The 18,384-nt window shown below is 40.3% G+C and overlaps 1 protein-coding gene across 3 annotated transcripts in view; it reads right to left on the reverse strand.

The window, feature by feature from the left end:
- Nucleotides 1-3,986: 3,986 nt before the first annotated feature.
- pof1b (POF1B actin binding protein) overlaps nt 3,987-18,384 on the reverse strand; it is a 39,992-nt gene continuing 25,594 nt past the window's right edge. The window contains exons 4-13 of one of the 3 annotated variants that reach the window (XM_086309521.1): nt 16,295-16,328; nt 15,439-15,519; nt 14,758-14,850; nt 13,478-13,591; nt 10,617-10,769; nt 10,377-10,496; nt 9,399-9,530; nt 7,429-7,499; nt 6,679-6,793; nt 3,987-5,701 (exon numbers count right to left, since the gene is read on the reverse strand). In XM_086309521.1, coding sequence (XP_086165647.1) covers nt 5,681-5,701; nt 6,679-6,793; nt 7,429-7,499; nt 9,399-9,530; nt 10,377-10,496; nt 10,617-10,769; nt 13,478-13,591; nt 14,758-14,850; nt 15,439-15,519; nt 16,295-16,328 — 934 coding nt within the window. In that variant the 3' untranslated portion in view covers nt 3,987-5,680. The other 2 variants (XM_086309522.1, XM_086309520.1) reach the window with 2 other exon arrangements.

Below are 18,384 nucleotides of genomic sequence, written 5' to 3' on the forward strand. Positions count from 1 at the left end.
TTGGAGATTAGCTAAGAAAAAGAAAGATAAATAGACAGGATAAAGTGCTTTACAAACAGTAATATTAAAACGGGAAACCAAAGTCTTAAAAAAGTTTCTTTAATCTGCGCAAACAAAATCCTAAATAAATGTCCTGCCCATTAAGTAACATGTTTTCAGAGTCTAAAATCAGATGATAATAATAAACAATTTAGAAAATCCGATTATTTGTAGTCTGATCGCTTTAATCCTGTTTGCATGTAATCATTAAAACTTCCCAGTAATGACTGTTCTCTGAGATGGTTTCTGCTTTCTGCGACCATGTGGGCTTTGAGAACACTGACTGAAGTCAAAATGGTTGACTAGCAGCCAAGTGAGCCAAGCCCTACAGAGCTGCCATGACCTCATTCTCTGTCTCTCTGCTCCATCAGCTCCACTCATTGACCCCAAGTGGAGAGAGAGCTGCTCAGGGGAGCTGGCTCCCCCTGCTGACCATTCTTGGACCAGCAGCCTCATGAGACTTGAAGATGAGAGTACTAATACAGTTGTTTTGACATTCTTATACCCTTTAAGGAGGGAAAGGAGCACAAATGTGCTTTTCTATTGTGAAGACAGTAAAAAAAGAAACAACTTTAAGGGCTTAAAGTAAAAAGAGCTGTTTTTATCCTTGTCATTGTAGACTTTAAACCAGTTTAAGTGACTTGTATTCTGTTTCTTAACCCAGTATGTGGAGCTTCAGGTTTGGATAATTTGTTACAGGGAGTCTGAATAGATTTTTAAAAAGTCCAGATACATACAAGTGAAAGCCAGCAGTGTGGACAGAGGGAAGTCAGACACCTGTGCTTTCATTTGTGTGAACTGACCCTTTAGTAAGACCATAATCTGATAAATGCTTCGTTCAGGCTGTATCTTAATTTAAGTACAAACACAAGTGCACTTCTTCAAAGATATATTACTCATTTTAATTGCAATCCACCTCAGCTGAAACAGGACTGAGGCAAATTCTCTCAGAATGAAAAAATAAAGAAAACAGTTTGCATATGAAAATATATTTAGACATTTAGATCTTTTTGCATATTAGCTACAACCAATTAATTTAGCTCAACACACAGATGATCCTTTGCTGGAAAAGAAAGGCAGGGTTTAATCAGGATAGCAAGCAAATGAAGGCACCTCGTTTGGCGATCAGAGAGCCGTTACCACAAAGTTTAAAATGATCCGTGTAGCTAACATGGTAAACACATTAAGGCACTTCAGGTTCCACAAAGTCAAAAATCGTTTTACAGGCTTCCTGCAGAAATGCAGCTGAGTGTCCACTGGGCGACTCTTCTGTCTTTAGAGTCAATCAGATGTTTAGTGCAAGGAGTGTTTTTGCAGTGTGGTTGACACTGTGTGAGGCTTTGCGTTTTTTTCAGTAGGCTATAAATCAGAGCTGCAGCCTGTAAAACCAGTTATAGTACCCGAATGTGTTGCACACACTAAAATAGTTAGGAATTCAGTTCAGTGTGAAACTCATTGAGACCACATCACAGCAAAAAAAAAAATCTGTACATGTTTTTGACACGATAAACTGCAGAAATATACAATCAAGGAGACAGAAAGAGAGGAATATGTAATATGTAATAGTCAGAGACTGTAGTACAGTTTATACGCTGCAAGTCCTGTACACACTAGAGCAGAGGTGGGGAACTCCAGGCCTCAAGAGTTCGAGGCACCTCTGCACTAGAGGGACAGCAAAACAGGTGATCAGTAAAATTACTTAGCAGCAAACCACAAGAGGAGCCGTACTTAATTTGGGTTAGTACTACTTCAGAACTTCTTTAAAGTTTGGACTCAGAAATGGAGATGTTTTCAATTTATAGATAAATTGGTCTGATATATCAATATAATCATTATTAATTTGTGACATTTAATAGAATATACAGGTATGCAGGAGCTCATTTATTCACTGTGGTGTTCCAGTGGGACATTACACTCCCTGTTTTAAGTTCACTTTGTTAAAAGCCTTACTGATCAGTACAAAACCTGCTTTGCATTGCATTTTACCACAACGAAAACTGGTGCGCTCGATACATAAGCACCAAATACAGCTAGGAGCATTTGGGGGTTGATGATTCCCTCAAAATATTGAAAATACACAAACTAAACCTCATCAGTTATTCCTTGCAGTAAAATACTCCAATATGTGTGTGCTGGACTTTCATAGAAGAGCACAAACCAGCTCCAACCAGAACAGAACAGATATGAGAACCTCAGTACCCAAATGAGCAAGAAGTCAAGTATCAGAATTAAGGAAACGTGTGTCTCACAGCTCCTCAGCTTGCCTTCATCATATTCAAGAAATGTTTTATTGAATGGCACCCGTAAAACATGCGTCTCGACTTGTCAAAGCGGTGACTTCAGTTTTCAGCACAGTAGATTGTAAAGTAGAAGTCATATTTGAGACTGGCCAAAGAACAAAGATCAAAGAGAAGAAAATGCTTTTATTTCTACAGCTCTGCATAAAGCCACTTTTCACTGCTGATGGTCAAGACTGCTGTTTTGCTTGTACCACTGAAAGGAAATCAGGGGTGTCCAACTCTAGTCCTGGAGAGCTACTGTCCTGCAGCTTTTAGATGCATCCTTGTTCCGACACACCTGAATCAAATGAATGGCTTGTTACCAGGCCTTTGCCAAACTTGATGGCATGCTGAAGAGATAATCCAATCATTTGATTCAGCTGTGTTGGGGTAAAAAAAAGGAAAAGTAGCTCTCGAGCACTGGAGTTGATTTAAATGCATTTAAATAAAGCTGCCAGTCGAGGCGTCACCATCACTTTTACCTCTCACGTCTTTCTATTCGGGTTGTAGCCAGTTTGTGCTGTTCTTTAAAGGAAGAACTACACATTGTTTTACAAAGATCTTGTAATATTACTTCACTGTTGTCTATATCACTTACAAACAATCATTAACTGTATTTTATACCCCATCATCAGCATCAATATACTACAATACAAATCAACGACAACATAAGCAGGTTTAGTAGACAATCACGGATTGGTGGTTGTTTTTTAAAAAGAGGATGAAAACAATAACTGGACCTTCTCTATGCTTTCATCATTTTGGGTCAGATTATGTTGAAAATTAACTTTGTATGGAAGTTGTTTTTTTTCATTAGAACTGTCTTACAATAAATTCAAAACAGAAAAACAAATCTAATCCAAAAACTGTTTAATTACTTTAAAATCATACATTTAAAATTCTGAATTTTCTTTTGAGTTCTGCAAATACATTTGCCCTTAATATAATTTATTACCATCCAACCCTGACATTCGGTTATTAGCAGATTTTTTTTTTAAGCTTGTGGCGCAGTAACAAATACACAGCCTCAGTTTAAAGTCAGTAGTTTCAGTGTTCTATTTCATGTAAACCACAAGCTGCTGATGAGCCAGTAAAGCAGGCTACAGTGCCTTCAATACCTCTTTAACACCATCTGATACTGGTGCCAGTAATAGTGTTGAGCCAGTTCTGTCTTCAGCACCACAATGCAACAGGTTTTAGGACCGACTATGTAGTGTCAGGGAGTTGAGGTAAGTTCTATTTTAAGAAAATCATGGCAGCCAGAAACTGTGGGCTGTACCTACCAATCATTCTTCACTTTCTTGTGGTAGCCCCTCCCACACCACTGATGTCAGTGATCCCAACTCTCGGCCGGGAAATTTTGTGGTGCCGTTCTGATGCCAGGTTTTTTGGCATGGGCACTGGTCTTTCCTTGGTAGAAACACACGGAACTGGCTATCAACTGGGCACCTGCATCGGTGGAAAAGGGGTATGAGTGCTACCCAGTAGACACAAAGCCTTCTGCTTGTATGTAAGAAGAGTAGAAAAAAGAAGCTGAAACAGAAACAGACTCGGGCATAAAGTTTATATGATATTGTGATTTAAATCTTCTTGCACCATCTTAACACCCCCCCTTCCCAAAATCATGCTTCAGTTCCAGCTATATTCCCCTCCCACCCTCCCGCCCAATGTGATGCTTCGCACCCGGAGGCATCCAATCAAGCCTGAATTTTCTCACACGAATGTGAGGCATCACACACCCCGAACCCGAGATCGCACATGAAAGCTACATGTGAACCCATTCACCTCTGAGTCATAGAAAACTTACAAATAAAGTAAAATGCACTGAACAAAAAAAACAGTCACTTAGCACTAAACAGAAGTAAACTACCCGTTAAGAACGTTTGTTAAATGATCATGAGAACCGCAGTGCAGAGGGGGATTATTCCACACGCGCACTGGAGAGATCATACACTAAGCACGCCCAGCTTACAAATATACACAAATATTTACATGCAGAGTAGCAGTCATAGAAATGCATCCACTTCCTCGTCCCCTGGGCAAGAATGGCTGTGGTGGCTTTGAGGAGGATTGCATGCTACATGCTACATGGTACCAGTCTTGGCAAAACACACATCGGTGACAACTGGAGGCTGACACTTTGGTACTTAGCATTTGGTTCCACAGCGGTGCATTGTTTTCCTTCGGTTAGCTGCAGACTTCTTGTCTCGTTGATCCAATCTTTTGACATTTAGTGATTTCAAAGGTAATTAAGCAGATTTGACAGTTTCTTTTACAACTTCTCGTGTTTAGACAGAAGCATAGATTTGCAAACCTCTGTCAGGAGAGCTTTTCTAGAAAAGCTTATTCATAGTGTTCACAGTTAAGAATACTGAAGTCACTTTATTAGGTATATCTGTCTAGTGCAGCCAGTTCAAAGAATGAACAAAAACGGACACGTTGTACTATGATGCATGAGGATGCACAGGTAGGCTTAATAAACTGAACAGAGAGCATATAAAGTATATATATTTCAAACAATCTCCTTCCTCTAGAAAGAAAATGGGAAATAAATAAGAATATTACTTCCTTAGAAACAAAACTTAAACTATTTCCATCCAAGAATTTTACAGCATGGGAAGACAAACATCCACGTGGAACCAAATCCAAACTTATCTTGCCCCAGCTGGGTAGAGATGGGACAGATAATCATCAACAGAGCAATATATCACAATACAATCTCCTGTGAATATTCTTGTATATCAGACTAAGCCTGAAAGATTTTAAATTTCAGGTCATAGTGTACAATCTTTCCCATTTCTTCTTTAAATACCAACTTTGTGAGGTATCACAGATGACTGTATTGCAGTATATTGCAGAATCACTTGTTTAGTGATTCCATTGAGTGCTTTGTATTAATGTGCTAAAGTGCAGAGTCAAACCAAATAAGACTGAATGTTAAATTTAGTGAAACCAGCAGAATGAGGTTATAAAGGTGAGAAAAGAGAGGAAGCATCCATCCACGTCGGACAGTTCAACTCTAATCTCAGCGTGTTCCCAGTTGTCGTGACTCTTTTTACCCGTGCCTCAATCCATAACTGGCTGTAGCATCATCTGATCAGATTTGGCCTGTGATTAGTAGATTATTAATTCCCTTTTTATTAGTTACAAGGGAAAAAAATGAAAATTTTGATAAAATTGTCACCCCAAACAATTTGGTCAAAGCAAAGATCCCAAATTTAGGGGCAAAGAAGGGGATTTCAACCACCACCATCCCTGGGAGCCCTGAGGGGAGGGGGAGGAGCATGCAGGGGAATAGGGGGTGACATCTGGATCTTCTGGTTGGTCATAGTTCATTCCTGTCGGAGAGAAGCAGTGTGTCTTTAAGGGGTTGTAATGATTTCCTGTTTCAAAATAAAAAAAACAGGTAGAGCTGTTATAATTCAGTTTAAATATGCAAACGCTTCACTTGTTTAATGGAGAAGATGCAAAGAAAACACAGTTTCCACAATTTGAACAGCCTCGGTCTTACGGATTCTCAGAGTCCCGACTATCACATTCCTTCACAGTAGATTACTCCTTTACTGCTTCATTGCAAAATACTTTAATGTTACAATTCATGATCAGAAAAATAAAAACAATCTCAGATATGAGCAGGAGGACTTGACAAGTCGATGTAGTCACGGGAAAACTGGCACATGCAGACACAGACAGTATAATCAGGGCTTTGCTGTTTAGCTGAAAACTTCAAACAGTGTAGGTCAATAATAAAATGAGATATCTTGCTTTCACAGCACGCAAAAAGTGCAGTTTTTATATTTATTATTTCTGAATAATGAACACTGATTTACTTGAACTCTTTTAAGATTTGACATTATGCATGAAATAAACTCCAAGTTTGAAGTTTGAATTTCCCCTTTTTAACATTCTATTTGTCACTTAAGAGCCGATAATGATGATAGACTTTGTTGCACATGTAATGAAGCTGCTTGACAATCAATTGATATAAAATCTAGCCGTGTGCCCACATGTGGATTGTTTTATTCGTTTATTTTCACCTTTGTCAGTTTTTTTTGTTTGCATCAGGTTGTAAATCTGCAAAATTAACTTAAAGTCCCACAAAAGTCTTTACATTTTGTGCAGTTTGTCAGTTTTTCTGTCAGAATCTCAGTTCAAATCACGTCGAATTATAAACACATACATGTAAATTCAAGAACATATGAACTTTTGGTAATTTCTTTTTCAACAAACCTAATATTTTTTAATGCAGCTGTATGTACAGGTGCACTGCTGTCGCTCATTAAATCAGTGTGGAATGTAGAGCAGCTCAGTGAAAGTGACCTGCTCACTCTCACCCTTCACTCTCGCCTCCTGTTTTTACCTGTTTGATCATCTGTCCACTTCTCTCGATGACGATGGTCTTGTCTTCTTTGATAGGTGAGGTGACCTGGTAATCATCACTGAGCAGACCAAGGATCGGGTACTGGTTCCTGTACCTGCAAACGCACATTTAGTTGTTATTCTCAGATTGTGAGTCACGTGGATGGTTAGAATTTGTCTGTATATACTGCATTCAAGTGATTCAACTGTCACTTATCTTTTTGAAAGTGTAATAGGTGGCAGTTTAAAAAAACAGATCTCCCCAAAACACAATAGATTAAATAATTTTGTTCTATTGTGTTTTTCTCCTTTTTCTCTCTTCGGCCAAACAACACGTTCCATAATCGCATTAATTAAGAAGAGCCACACCGGCAAGCTGTACAAGTACTCCTGTGAAATTTGTGATTAAAAATCAAGAATAAAGGCTATTAAAGGTTTGGTTTTCATGTCATTCCACTTAAGATAAATCCCACTCTTTTACTGTGTGTCCAAATGGGTGTCTTTCAGTGCCACATTTAATGACCTGCCTTATGTAAAAGATGCCCACCGTTCAAAGACCTGAGAAGATAACGTCAGGCTTTGACTGTGGTTGCTGGGTTAGTCCTACACGTCACGTTGCTTCAAAGCATTTTCAGCATGAGCTAGCAAGAACTCAGTCAGTAGAATCAGCAGAGTTAAGGGTCACTTAACATAAGTTAACTTGATATAAAGTTATCTTGTCTGGCAGCAATCTGTCATAGTTATTTCGTACCTTTTGGTGATGATGGTCTTAGTGACATTCTTGGAGCTGCTGTTCCTGTCCTCCATCAGCCTTCTGATCTCCTGAGGACCACAAGAAGCCGTCAGTTAAACGGCACATTGTGCTCCACACAGATAGCTCACACTCATTCCAGTCACTTTGCATTCATTTAGGCAATTTTTTAAATGTGTCAGAGTAAAATGGAACTCGAGTACCAACACATGGTATGGAATTTATAGTCTTTTTTACTGTTAACTTCACAGCAAATGAATGTCGAGCAAAACTATTTCCTGCAGTTTGTGCAGTTTTAATTGCGCTGGTATGTGATGTGAGCCACCTGAGGTAATCAAACGCGCCTGAGGTTAAACAACAGATTTTGAATGAAAACAATGGAATTAGAATGAAAAGAACAGAATTAAAATGAAAAGAACAGAATTAGAATGAGAAGAATCATATTTGAATGAAAACAACGGAATGTGAATGAAAAGAACAGATTTTGAATGAAAACAAAAGAATTAGAATGAAAGCACGGGAATTAAAATGAAAAGAAAATAATTTGAATGAAAAGAACAGTATTTGAATTAAAGCAACGCAATTTGAATGAAAACAAAAGCATTAGAATGAAAACAACGGGAATTTGAATAAAAAGAGTAGAATTAGAATGAGAAGAACAGCATTTGAATAAAAACAACAGAATTTGAATGAAAACAACAGAATTTGAATGAAAACAAAAGCATTAGAATGAAAGCACGGGAATTTGAATGAAAACAACGGAATTAAAATGAAAAGAAAAGAATTAGAATGAGAAGAATCGAATTTGAATAAAAACAACAGAATTTGAATGAAAACAAAAAAATAGAATGAAAGCACCGGAATTTGAATGAAAAGAAAAGAATTAGAATGAAAAGAACAGAATTAGAATGAAAAGAACAGAATTTGAATGAAAGCAACAGATTTTGAAATTAAATTAACTATCATCTTTCAGTCAGAGGAATGTAGTTGGACCTGAAAGGTGCTGGCTTTGTTTTCTTCATTTACAAACTTCATTTTTAGCATTCAGTTTGTTTCTGCATGACTAAAGACAAATCTGTTGATCATCCAAAATGTAGTAAGTCTGATGGTGATAAAGGAAAATTGTGGTTTACTAAAATTGCTTTTGCAGTTTGCACATAATTGAATCCAGACTGGTTTTAACTGGAAACACAGCAGGATCAGTGAACAGAATGAGTCGGACGATCTCACAGGAGCTTCACAAGTTACCCTTTTTTTCGGATGTGAAAAATGGCAGATGGTAAAATCATTACCTTCACTATCAGTTTATATTCTACATATAAAAAGCCTATTTCTACCTAGAAACATCTAATCAGACTGCTTCCGCATATGCAGATCTCAGTATTAAACTTTGTGACTATATTGATATTGAAGCTGATATTGTGTGGAAAAATAACCCCACTTTAGTTAAATTCAAACTGAATGGCTTTGCAGTACCTCAAATGGCCACGTGAGGCTGCTAACTGACTCCATCTCCATTCCCAAATGGCTTTTAGTGTCAAAATACCAAACTTTTACAGCAGCAACAGGCAGGGTCAGAGCCTGTAGAAAAAAGTTATTTCTATAGGTTTTCCCTCTTCTTAACAACTGTGAGAGGGTGGAAATTAGAGGTGGGGCTATTTGAACTCAAAGTTGAACACAGGCAGCTGTACCCACTCATCTTTGTTTTAGTCCATCATTACAAACCTGTTGGTCTGCTTTTCATCACAGCCAGGTCTCCAGATATAATTAATACTTGATCTGTATTTAAGGTTTAACAGATTCTTTATAAAACGAACTGAAAAACAGCTATTTTATATAATATCCAGCTGATTCTATTTAGTCTCTTGATTCTGAGAGCGCCGGTTTGTCTCGACTGATCCTTTTGATAGTCTTCCATCTTTGACTGGCACAAAATTAAACACAGTGTTGATGTGTTGTGTGTTGCAGACCTCCTCTTGTTTGGAGATGGTGGTCTTCTGCTGCTCCAACATGGTGAGAAGCTCTGTGATCTTCAGTTGAAGACTCTTCTCTGAGGACGACCTGTCAGTGGTGACCTCTGTCTGAATCCTTGTTATCTGGGTCTGGAGAGATTAGAGCAAGAGACGGAGAGCAAACCAGGAAAAAAAATGAGTTTAGGTAAGACTACGACTGGGAGCATGTTAGAAGATATATTTTTATGTTTCTGGCCTATAACATGCAACTGAAACTGCCAACAACGTGCAAGCGAAAAACAATGCCTTCCTTAAATACAAGCACCGGGATGCACCGTCATCTAACATTAATCATTATTTCATGGTTTCTGGTACCAGCACTCACTATGGGAAGCAGGCAAACAGGAAGCATTGTGACACTGTGGGCAATGTTGTGCTGTTAAACCTTGGGTCCTGCTATCCATGTGGATGTTATTTTGACACATACTACATACGTAAGCACTGTTGCAGACCACGTACATCCTTTCATGGAAACAATGTTCCCTGATGGCTGTGACCTCTTGCAGCAGGATAATGTGGCCTCCCACAGTGTGAAAATGGTTCAGGAACGGTTTGAGGAGCACAACGACAAGCCTCCAAATTCCCCAGATCTCAATCCAATCGAGCATCTGTGCGATGTGCTGGAAAAACACATCTGATCCGTAGAGGCCCCACCTCGCAACTTACAGGACTTACAAGGCTCTGTTGCTAACATCTTTGTGCCAGATACCACAGCACACCTTCAAGGGTCTAGTGGAGTCCATGCCTCGATGAGTCAGGGCTGTTTTGGCAGCCGAACAGGGACCAATGCAATATTAGGCAGGCAGATCTTTGGCGACAAATCAACTTTTGTGCAGCTTCTGTAGCTCGCCACTTACCTATCTGAAAACCAAACTTCTGTGGTCTATTTTTTTTTTTTTTTTCATTTTGATGAGAATCTAGTTCTTCCTGTCTTACCCTCAGCCTCTCGATCTCCCGATCTTTCTCTCGAGTCAAGGTGCTGAGCTGCTCATTGTACTGACGGGATAATTCGTCTGTTTTGATCTGAAAGGTGGAGCTGCTACCTTGTCCAGCCAGCTGATAGGAGGGACAGACAAGACAAAAAGACAAAAGATTTCAAAAACACATTTTGCTAAATAACTGCACAACTTTCTTTATTTAAAGAGATGTAGGGGAAAAAAGCATATCCAGCTTTACCTTCTGTCGGAGCATCTTGTTCTCATTCTCCATTGCTTTCATTCTTGCTTCCATCTCTTTCAGCTTGAAGTCACGATTCGAGTCGCTACTTTGTTTGCTCATGATCTGGCTCTCCAGTGAACGCTGGGCGGCCTGGGATTCCTTCAGAGACAGCTGCAGAAAGACAACACACATAGACGCTATGTAGACGCCCGAATCCAACACAGTCAGAAACTGCAGTACCTGACTGTGTCGAAGAGTATTATTTGTTAAACTGAAGGTCAAATTCTTGCCTCAACGTCGACCTGCTATTTGTGCATATGCAGTAATCCATACTCTGAGGAATCACTACAAACATCTTGCGTGTCCTCATTCCAAATAAAGAATTGCCTTTTTTAGATGAACTGACAAGCAAAAGTAGCAAAGCTACTTACATTTCTCCTTCTCTGATACATGAACCCATGCAGATAGATTCACAGAAGCAGCACACATTTTCAAAGATTAAAAAAAATAGCTGGGTTGTTCAGGTTTTCCTCATTTTGATCCTTAAGTGAAACATCTCCACTATTTGCACAGTAACGCTGGCCAGTGACTGCAATGAAACACTTTCTATGAAGAGTGCAACTGAGTCCTGCCCATGCTTGAAGGCAAAACAGGTCATAGCTCTCTGTTGTCTTTGCAAACATGCCTCCAGAAAACTCTAGATTTCTGGAATTCTGTTTTCATAGTCGGCACGCGTGAAAGAATGGAATCGCCTTTTTTTCTGGCAATTTTCATAGTGTTGTGATAATACGTAAAGTTCGTTTTTTGATTTTTTTACACACAGCCTTCAACTGTAGTAAAATACTTCTCTGTGACTATTAGTGGAAATGACAGCAGTCACTCTTAACAACCTGTATCCTTTAACATTTCTCTCCTTAACACCATAGCTACCCAGGACCTCCTCTGCTCCCTGCTCCCTTCACCTACATGTCCATTGAAGTCCGCTCCAATCACCACTCTCTCCTCAATGAAGACTCTCTTCTAACACTTAGTCCAGAAATCCTCTCTTTCAACTGACTTCCAACCTGTGGGGCACACACTTTAAAACTCAGGAGAGTTTTCTCCAAGCATGACATCCCGGTGCATTTCAGACCCAGCAACACGCTCAGACAAAAACTGGTTCACCCGAAAGACAAAACGCCAAAACACAGACTTAACAATGTGGTGTATGCTGTACAGTGCAACGAGGAATGCCCAGACCTCTACATTGGAGAGACCAAACAGCCACTTCACAAGCGCATGGCACAACACAGAAGAGCCACCTCCACAGGACAAGACTCAGCAGTCCATCTGCATCTTAAGGACAAAGGACACTCTTTCGAGGATGCCAATGTTCACATTTTGGACAGAGAGGACAGATGGTTTGAAAGAGGAGTGAAAGAAGCCATCTATGTCCACTGTGAGCGACCATCTTTGAACAGAGGCGGGGGTTTACGACACCAACTCTCTGCCATCTATAATCCAGTTTTGAGATCCTTTTCCCACTCACATCCTGGGCCATCTGACCTCAGGAATTCACATGATAAGGTGGGGCCAGGTTTCACAATGAACACACCCGAAACTCTGGCTGATTGGGACCCACGCCCAGTTTCCCACCTTGGCTCAGGCGATTAGAGGATCATCAGGGGGTCCTTTTGTCCCTCTGTGGGGGGTCACTCCCACTAGGTTTATATCTGGGACTCTCCACCATTTGACCTTAGAACTGAAGAAGCTTCTCGGATGAGAGGTGAAACGTCTTCAAGCAACTTAAAGAAGTCCAGACGCTTTTCTTTGCAAGCTCCTTGACACACTTTAAACATTCATCATATTTTCTTATTATTTCCAGCATGAAACTCTAGACCCTGTCTGGCGCTCTCTCTACCTCATACTATTCACATAGTCTTGGTTCAAGATCGCAACTACTCCATTTTTCTTCCTATCTACACCATCGTAGAACAGTTTGAATCCACCTCCCTTCCACCCTTGTCTCCTGAATACACAACATATCTATGTTTCATCTCGCCATCATATCAACCAGCTCTCTCCCTTTACTACTCACAGGCCCTACATTTAGTGTCCCTAATCTCACATTTACACACCTGCCTTTCCTCCTCTGTCTTCACCCAACAGTAGCACATTTTCTCCCATTTCCAGTATCTCATTCTTGATGATCAGCACATTTGATTTAACGCAAACGTTTAACCCTCTCCATTTATGCAGGGAACAGGCACTAGGAGCACACTGGCTTGTGATCCCCCATCACTGGATGCCAACACTATGGTGGTGAATTTTTAATTTTACATCTGTATATTAGACTCATGGGCACTTTGACTGACAGCTGGCTTTGCAAGCACTTTGGTAAACTACAGTAGCTTGTTCTGGTGTAGAGACCTAAAGATAAAGGCAAGAAAAAATTTAATATTTTTTAGCCTTGGGTAACCAAGTTCTACCTGCTAAGCAGAGAGAGGCCACTAAAAGAAACCTCTGACACTGAAAATCTTAATAATTTTGGCTGTTTAAAGTAATTTTGTAGCCTCTCATTGGTCCATTTCATACTGTAGTACCAGCCTCTCCCTCAGCCTGGTTTTGCCTGCAGGTCTCCTCTTCCAAAACCCCGCCATGCTTGCTCATGATTGTCTGATAGTTCGGGTTCTGTCTCTGTATGTAGACACTGACATTAAAAGAAACTGTACTGGAATTAAACTGGCTCTTTTCCCCTCCAGTGTTTTTGTGGTATTATGAAACAAACCAAATACAAGTTACTCATCAAAACGGTGGTTTCTCCAAGCACAATTTGGAGAAACAAATTTTGTTCATGAATATTTGGCACACACACTAACAGACAGACACACGTGGAGTACCTGGAGCTGTCTGTTGTTTTCTCGGACGGTCGCCAGGAGGGAGTCATACTGCCGAGCCTGGTCTGTTTTGAAACTCAGATCTCTCTCCAAAGAGTCCTTCTCACTCTCCAGACGCTGTAATATCAGACAGACATATCACATCTTTAACAGTAATAATCATATACTTAAAGGGGCAGGGATAGCTCAGTAGGTAGAGCAGTTGCCCCATGATCGGAAGGTCAGGGGTTCGAATCCCCTGAACGGCTACCCTGAGGTACCCTTGAGCAAGGTACCATCCCTACACGCTGCTCCCCAGGCGCTGCACTGGTGGCTGCCCACTGCTTCACTGAGTGAATGGGTCAAATGCAGAGAAGAATTTCCCCACGGGGATCAATAAAAAGTGTACATTATTATATACTTCATGATCGCTGACATGCCTGCTTCTGGATTCAGATTAGTCATTACGCTGGGCTTGTTGTTGGAATCAGAGAAAACACACATTTGCATTTTTGATTCCTTGTCAGTTTAAAACGTTAATTGTTTTTCTTCAGAAATGTAAGCACAATGAATGTGACTCACCACACCTCATTAATAGTTTGATACTATCTTTCTGGTGTCCTGTACATGCCTGTCTAATTGAAACTATTTAAGTAACTCGCACCCCTGTGAAAAAGCTCATATACGATGCGTGAAGCCTTTGGGCGCATACTGTTCTACCCTGACAGACGCTGCTGTACAGATCTGAATGTTACTTATGTAACCACACCCTCTGTCATGTTCTTCCCTCAGTGCTGATGTTACACTGAAGTCGTTATCAACCAAATAGGTTCAAGTGGACATGGCAGAACCATGAGGTGTTGATGTTACGGTCACATTTACACTCCTGACTTAAACCCATTAATACCGAAATTTGAATGTTTAATATAGAAGCATATTGAATGTACCACTATATTTATTCCCCTACAATATTATAAAGTGTTAGCATTTTTTCTTTGACTTTCTTTCTTAGGAGATGTTTGCTTGTTTGTTGTCATGTACTGGAGTTTTCTCAGTTGCTTAAAGATGATCTGACAGCTTTGATTTATACTCCTGTTTGTGTTTGTTACCACAGTTTTTTATTTTCTTTTGCTGTCGCCGCAGAGTCAAACTAGCGGATCCAGTTTCTCTCCAAGATTCCAAGAAGACACAAAGCCGATCCACCCTACTTTTTATCCAGATACCAAGCACTGTGCTGCAGAGGACAGTGTCTGAGTTATGGTGACTGAGCTGGGACTTGTCTGAAGTGTTTTTCTCCTTCTTACCCGCAGGTCCTCCGACATGTGCATGAGCTCCTCTCTCAAACTGTTGAAGGTGGACAGCAGCAGACGCATGCTCTTATCTGCAGTGAGACGAGTCTGACACACAAACACAGAGAAGGTAACACCAGAGAGGGGACAGAAAAAACAAAGGTGTGAAGCTCAATGCTTTGCAGTCGTAAATATTATTTAAAAAGCACATATTCTGCTGTTTTAGGCGGCCCAACACAGATGCTACTGGTACAGACAGAATTTCAAACGGTAACTAGTTTGACCTTATTAATGATCTTGTCTGGATATGATTATGAGGTCCAATACACAGTATTGAGCGCTTTACTAAGGTCTAACAGGATAAACACAGAGCTGAATCCACTGTCAGAGGCCATAAGAAGATCAAGCTAACCTTCACTAGTCCTGTTTCTTTCAAGAACCTTTTAAATAAGAGGAAGGCTGGAATTCAGCCTATAATTAACTAAGACATGTGGTTAGCTAAGACAGCTGGAGGAATCCCAGCTCCCATCTATCCAAGTACTAACCGGGCCTGACGCTGCTTAGCTTCTCAGATAAGACGAGACCAGGCATCGTCAGGTGACAGGCTTGAATTTGTGGGATTATATTCTCATTGATAGCAAAATGTGTTATTAATTAAACTTGTGTATTATTGGAATCTTTCTGTCTGTCACTTACCTGTAGCAGGTAGCGCATTTGTTGCTTGGTCAGTTCAGTAGCTCCTTTTGGAATCAAAGCCTCCACCTCCTCTTTATCCACCTGAAGTTAAAGAATGACAAAAACACTTTTACTTATTCATCACCTGGCACGTTTTTGCACATGTTTTGGGACTGTCCTGTTGTATCCAATTTTTGGGTCTTTGTGAACTCTGTGTTATCTGAGGTACTGGAAGTTTTTTATGTTCCCAATCCTGGTCTTTGTCTCCTTAATGATACCTCTGAAATCTCCTTAAAACAAATACAATGCAAAATGTTGTTCGCTGGATTCACATCCGCAAAGAAGACTATTACGAGGCAATGGTTCAGTCCTGACATTTGTATGGAATCATTCTGGAGACGATGTCTTATCCGTGTTATTGGTTTTGAACATACCACAGCAAAATTAAATAAAGCTTGACCCACGACTGTCGAAGCTTGGAAAATCTTCTCATCCAGAGTTATCTCCTGGAAGAGGCAATAATTGGTTTTAACTTTGTGTTTTTGTGTTTTTTCTTTGCTGTCCCTATGCCTTGTGACTAATGTTTGCTTTGCTACTGCAGTTTACAGTTGTGCTGTATATGTCTGTACCCCCCCCCCCCCCCCCCAAACCCCGTTTTAAATCAATAAAATGTTGATCACAAAAAAACACACTTTTACTTTAGTTTTTGTTTCCGAGGACTTTAGTCAAAATCTCTCATATTCTGCAGAAAATGTCTGAAATCTGATTAGTTTCAAGGTTGTGACTCATTTTGACCGCAGCTAATGTTGTTGTGTCTCTCTGAGATCTCCTCAGATTCACTTATCAGTTACTTGTGTGATGGAAGATTGTTTCTCACCATGGAATCTTTTCCCAAATCCATCTGGTGTTTCCTGGAACACAAAGCAAGGAAAACAATGAGTAAAACAGCGTGACTGGAAAGAGCTCCAGTAGGCGTGTTTTGTTCTATCTGAACAAAAACCTGTTCATCTCTGATGATGCATCAACGATTTGGGCTCCTTTTGGTGCACAAACTTATTTTATGGTTGAAAATTTTAATTTAGGACCATACTGAGATTAGGCACCATACTTAAGGTCACATGAAATCTTAGGATCATTTCCTGGTGCTGTGCTTTTCTATGTGTGGATAAGTTCGTGTGTTTTCCTGTGTGCCCAGAGGAGCGCCTGTTGGTGCCACTCTGACTAGCTCCTCTGTCCCATCCATATTCATCAAGGTGTGCGATCTGGCTAATGACAGCTGCAGCATTTTAAAGAGGTTTTCAGCTTTTCATGGAAACATTTCTTGATTATATGAAAACACCCTGAATCTCATCAGACTTGTCAGCGTGATATTTATTTCAGCCTAATTGCTTAGTCTGGACTGTGAGTCAGCGCACGTACAATAGTGTGGAACAAGTAAGTACATCTGTGCTCGGTGATTTAGAGACATGTAGGTGGTTGGCAGGAAGGTGAAAAGTTATGGCTACCCTCTCACTCACCCACACCTCATGAATCAACTGGGTGTTAACTTATTGGAGCTCCATTTCACTCCCTTTGGCCTTTTTAGCAAACCTGACCTACAGTTCATCCTTTTTTCTTACCTTGGTTTCCTGTACTAACATGCAGAGTGATGTGAAAATTAAGCAGAAACTGATGACGGTGAACATGTGCAAAATCAGCATGGATGATTTAAAATACACGTGCTGTACCAGGTTACGTTTTCAGGTGTACATACTGTGCAGGCACTCCTTATGATTCACAGACAACATGTGTACAGCTATATACACAATTAAAAAAATACAAATCAAAAACTGCAGAATCCACTGTCAGCAATCCCAAAAGCACAAGAAAATTCCAAAACACGTGATCCAGAATGCTATTATCACTCTTGCACAGCTCAAACACAGCACGAAGAATCTTTTGATCAAGTTTTCAATCTGATTTGAAAATGCTTTCCTGTTTCTTTAATGTAAACCATCTCCAACAAAACTCCAACTTGTCACACTCGTGTCCAAAGCACCGAATCTCTCCCAAATGACAGAGCAATCACACAGTTTGCAGGTGACACTGATCACCACAGTTCTGTTGTCTCCCACAGCAGCTGCAAACAGTGCTCACACACTGTATAGATCCAGTGCTGTGGTTCATCTCCATCTTTAGTATATTGATTATAAAATGGGGAGCGACATGCTGGGTGTGTGGATATCTGAATGGGCTTCACCAGAGGTACTGCATGACCTCACCTGGGAATTTGAAGGGGAACTGCGAGGTACTGTAAGGAGATCAGAGACGAGAAACTGCGGGAGTTACGAGCGAGAGAAGCCAACCCGAAACTCGCCTTCAACCTGTTTGAGCATGTTGCACATGAAACTAATCCAAGCTGCCAAACCCAGTGTCTGTCTCCATGACAATCTCACACAGCTTATCTAAATGGTGTACAGCAGTCCAATTCAAAACGATGTATGCGTATAACATCTCACCTTTCCGTGGACAAACAGAAAGGTGTGATGTTAAAGAAACATCCAACATAAAATTACACATCATCATTCGTTGTTCTGATCTCTCAAAGTTCACTTGAGGAATGAAAACAATTCTTCCGTTAGATGATTGGTGCTTGACGATGGGGTTGCAGATCGTGCAGGTGTCAGTAAAAGATCTCCCACAGGTTTTTTAGTTTTTCATGTCTGTGTGGACTGGAGTCATCATGGAGGCCCCTCCCCTCATGATAGAAAGGTTTCATCATAACGTGGAGGTGAACAACTCCGTAATGGTTTGAAAGACAACTCCCTCTAATGCAGTGGAGCATGACGCATTGGGTAATTTAACCAAAGCATGACACAGATGTTTCTCAGTTGTGCTAAACTCCAAAATCTGGTAGAAATGGAAGATTTCTTTGCGAAAGGCTATTTGTCTGGTAATAAGGACCGGGGTTTCCTTTTGTCCCCTGGT

Source organism: Aulonocara sp. 'chitande type north' Nkhata Bay, linkage group LG10 (assembly GCF_057382095.1).
Source record: "Aulonocara sp. 'chitande type north' Nkhata Bay isolate Kocher_YH1m ecotype deep benthic linkage group LG10, A_spYH_male_GT1.1, whole genome shotgun sequence".
In the NCBI taxonomy this organism is placed as follows: domain Eukaryota; kingdom Metazoa; phylum Chordata; class Actinopteri; order Cichliformes; family Cichlidae; genus Aulonocara; species Aulonocara sp. 'chitande type north' Nkhata Bay.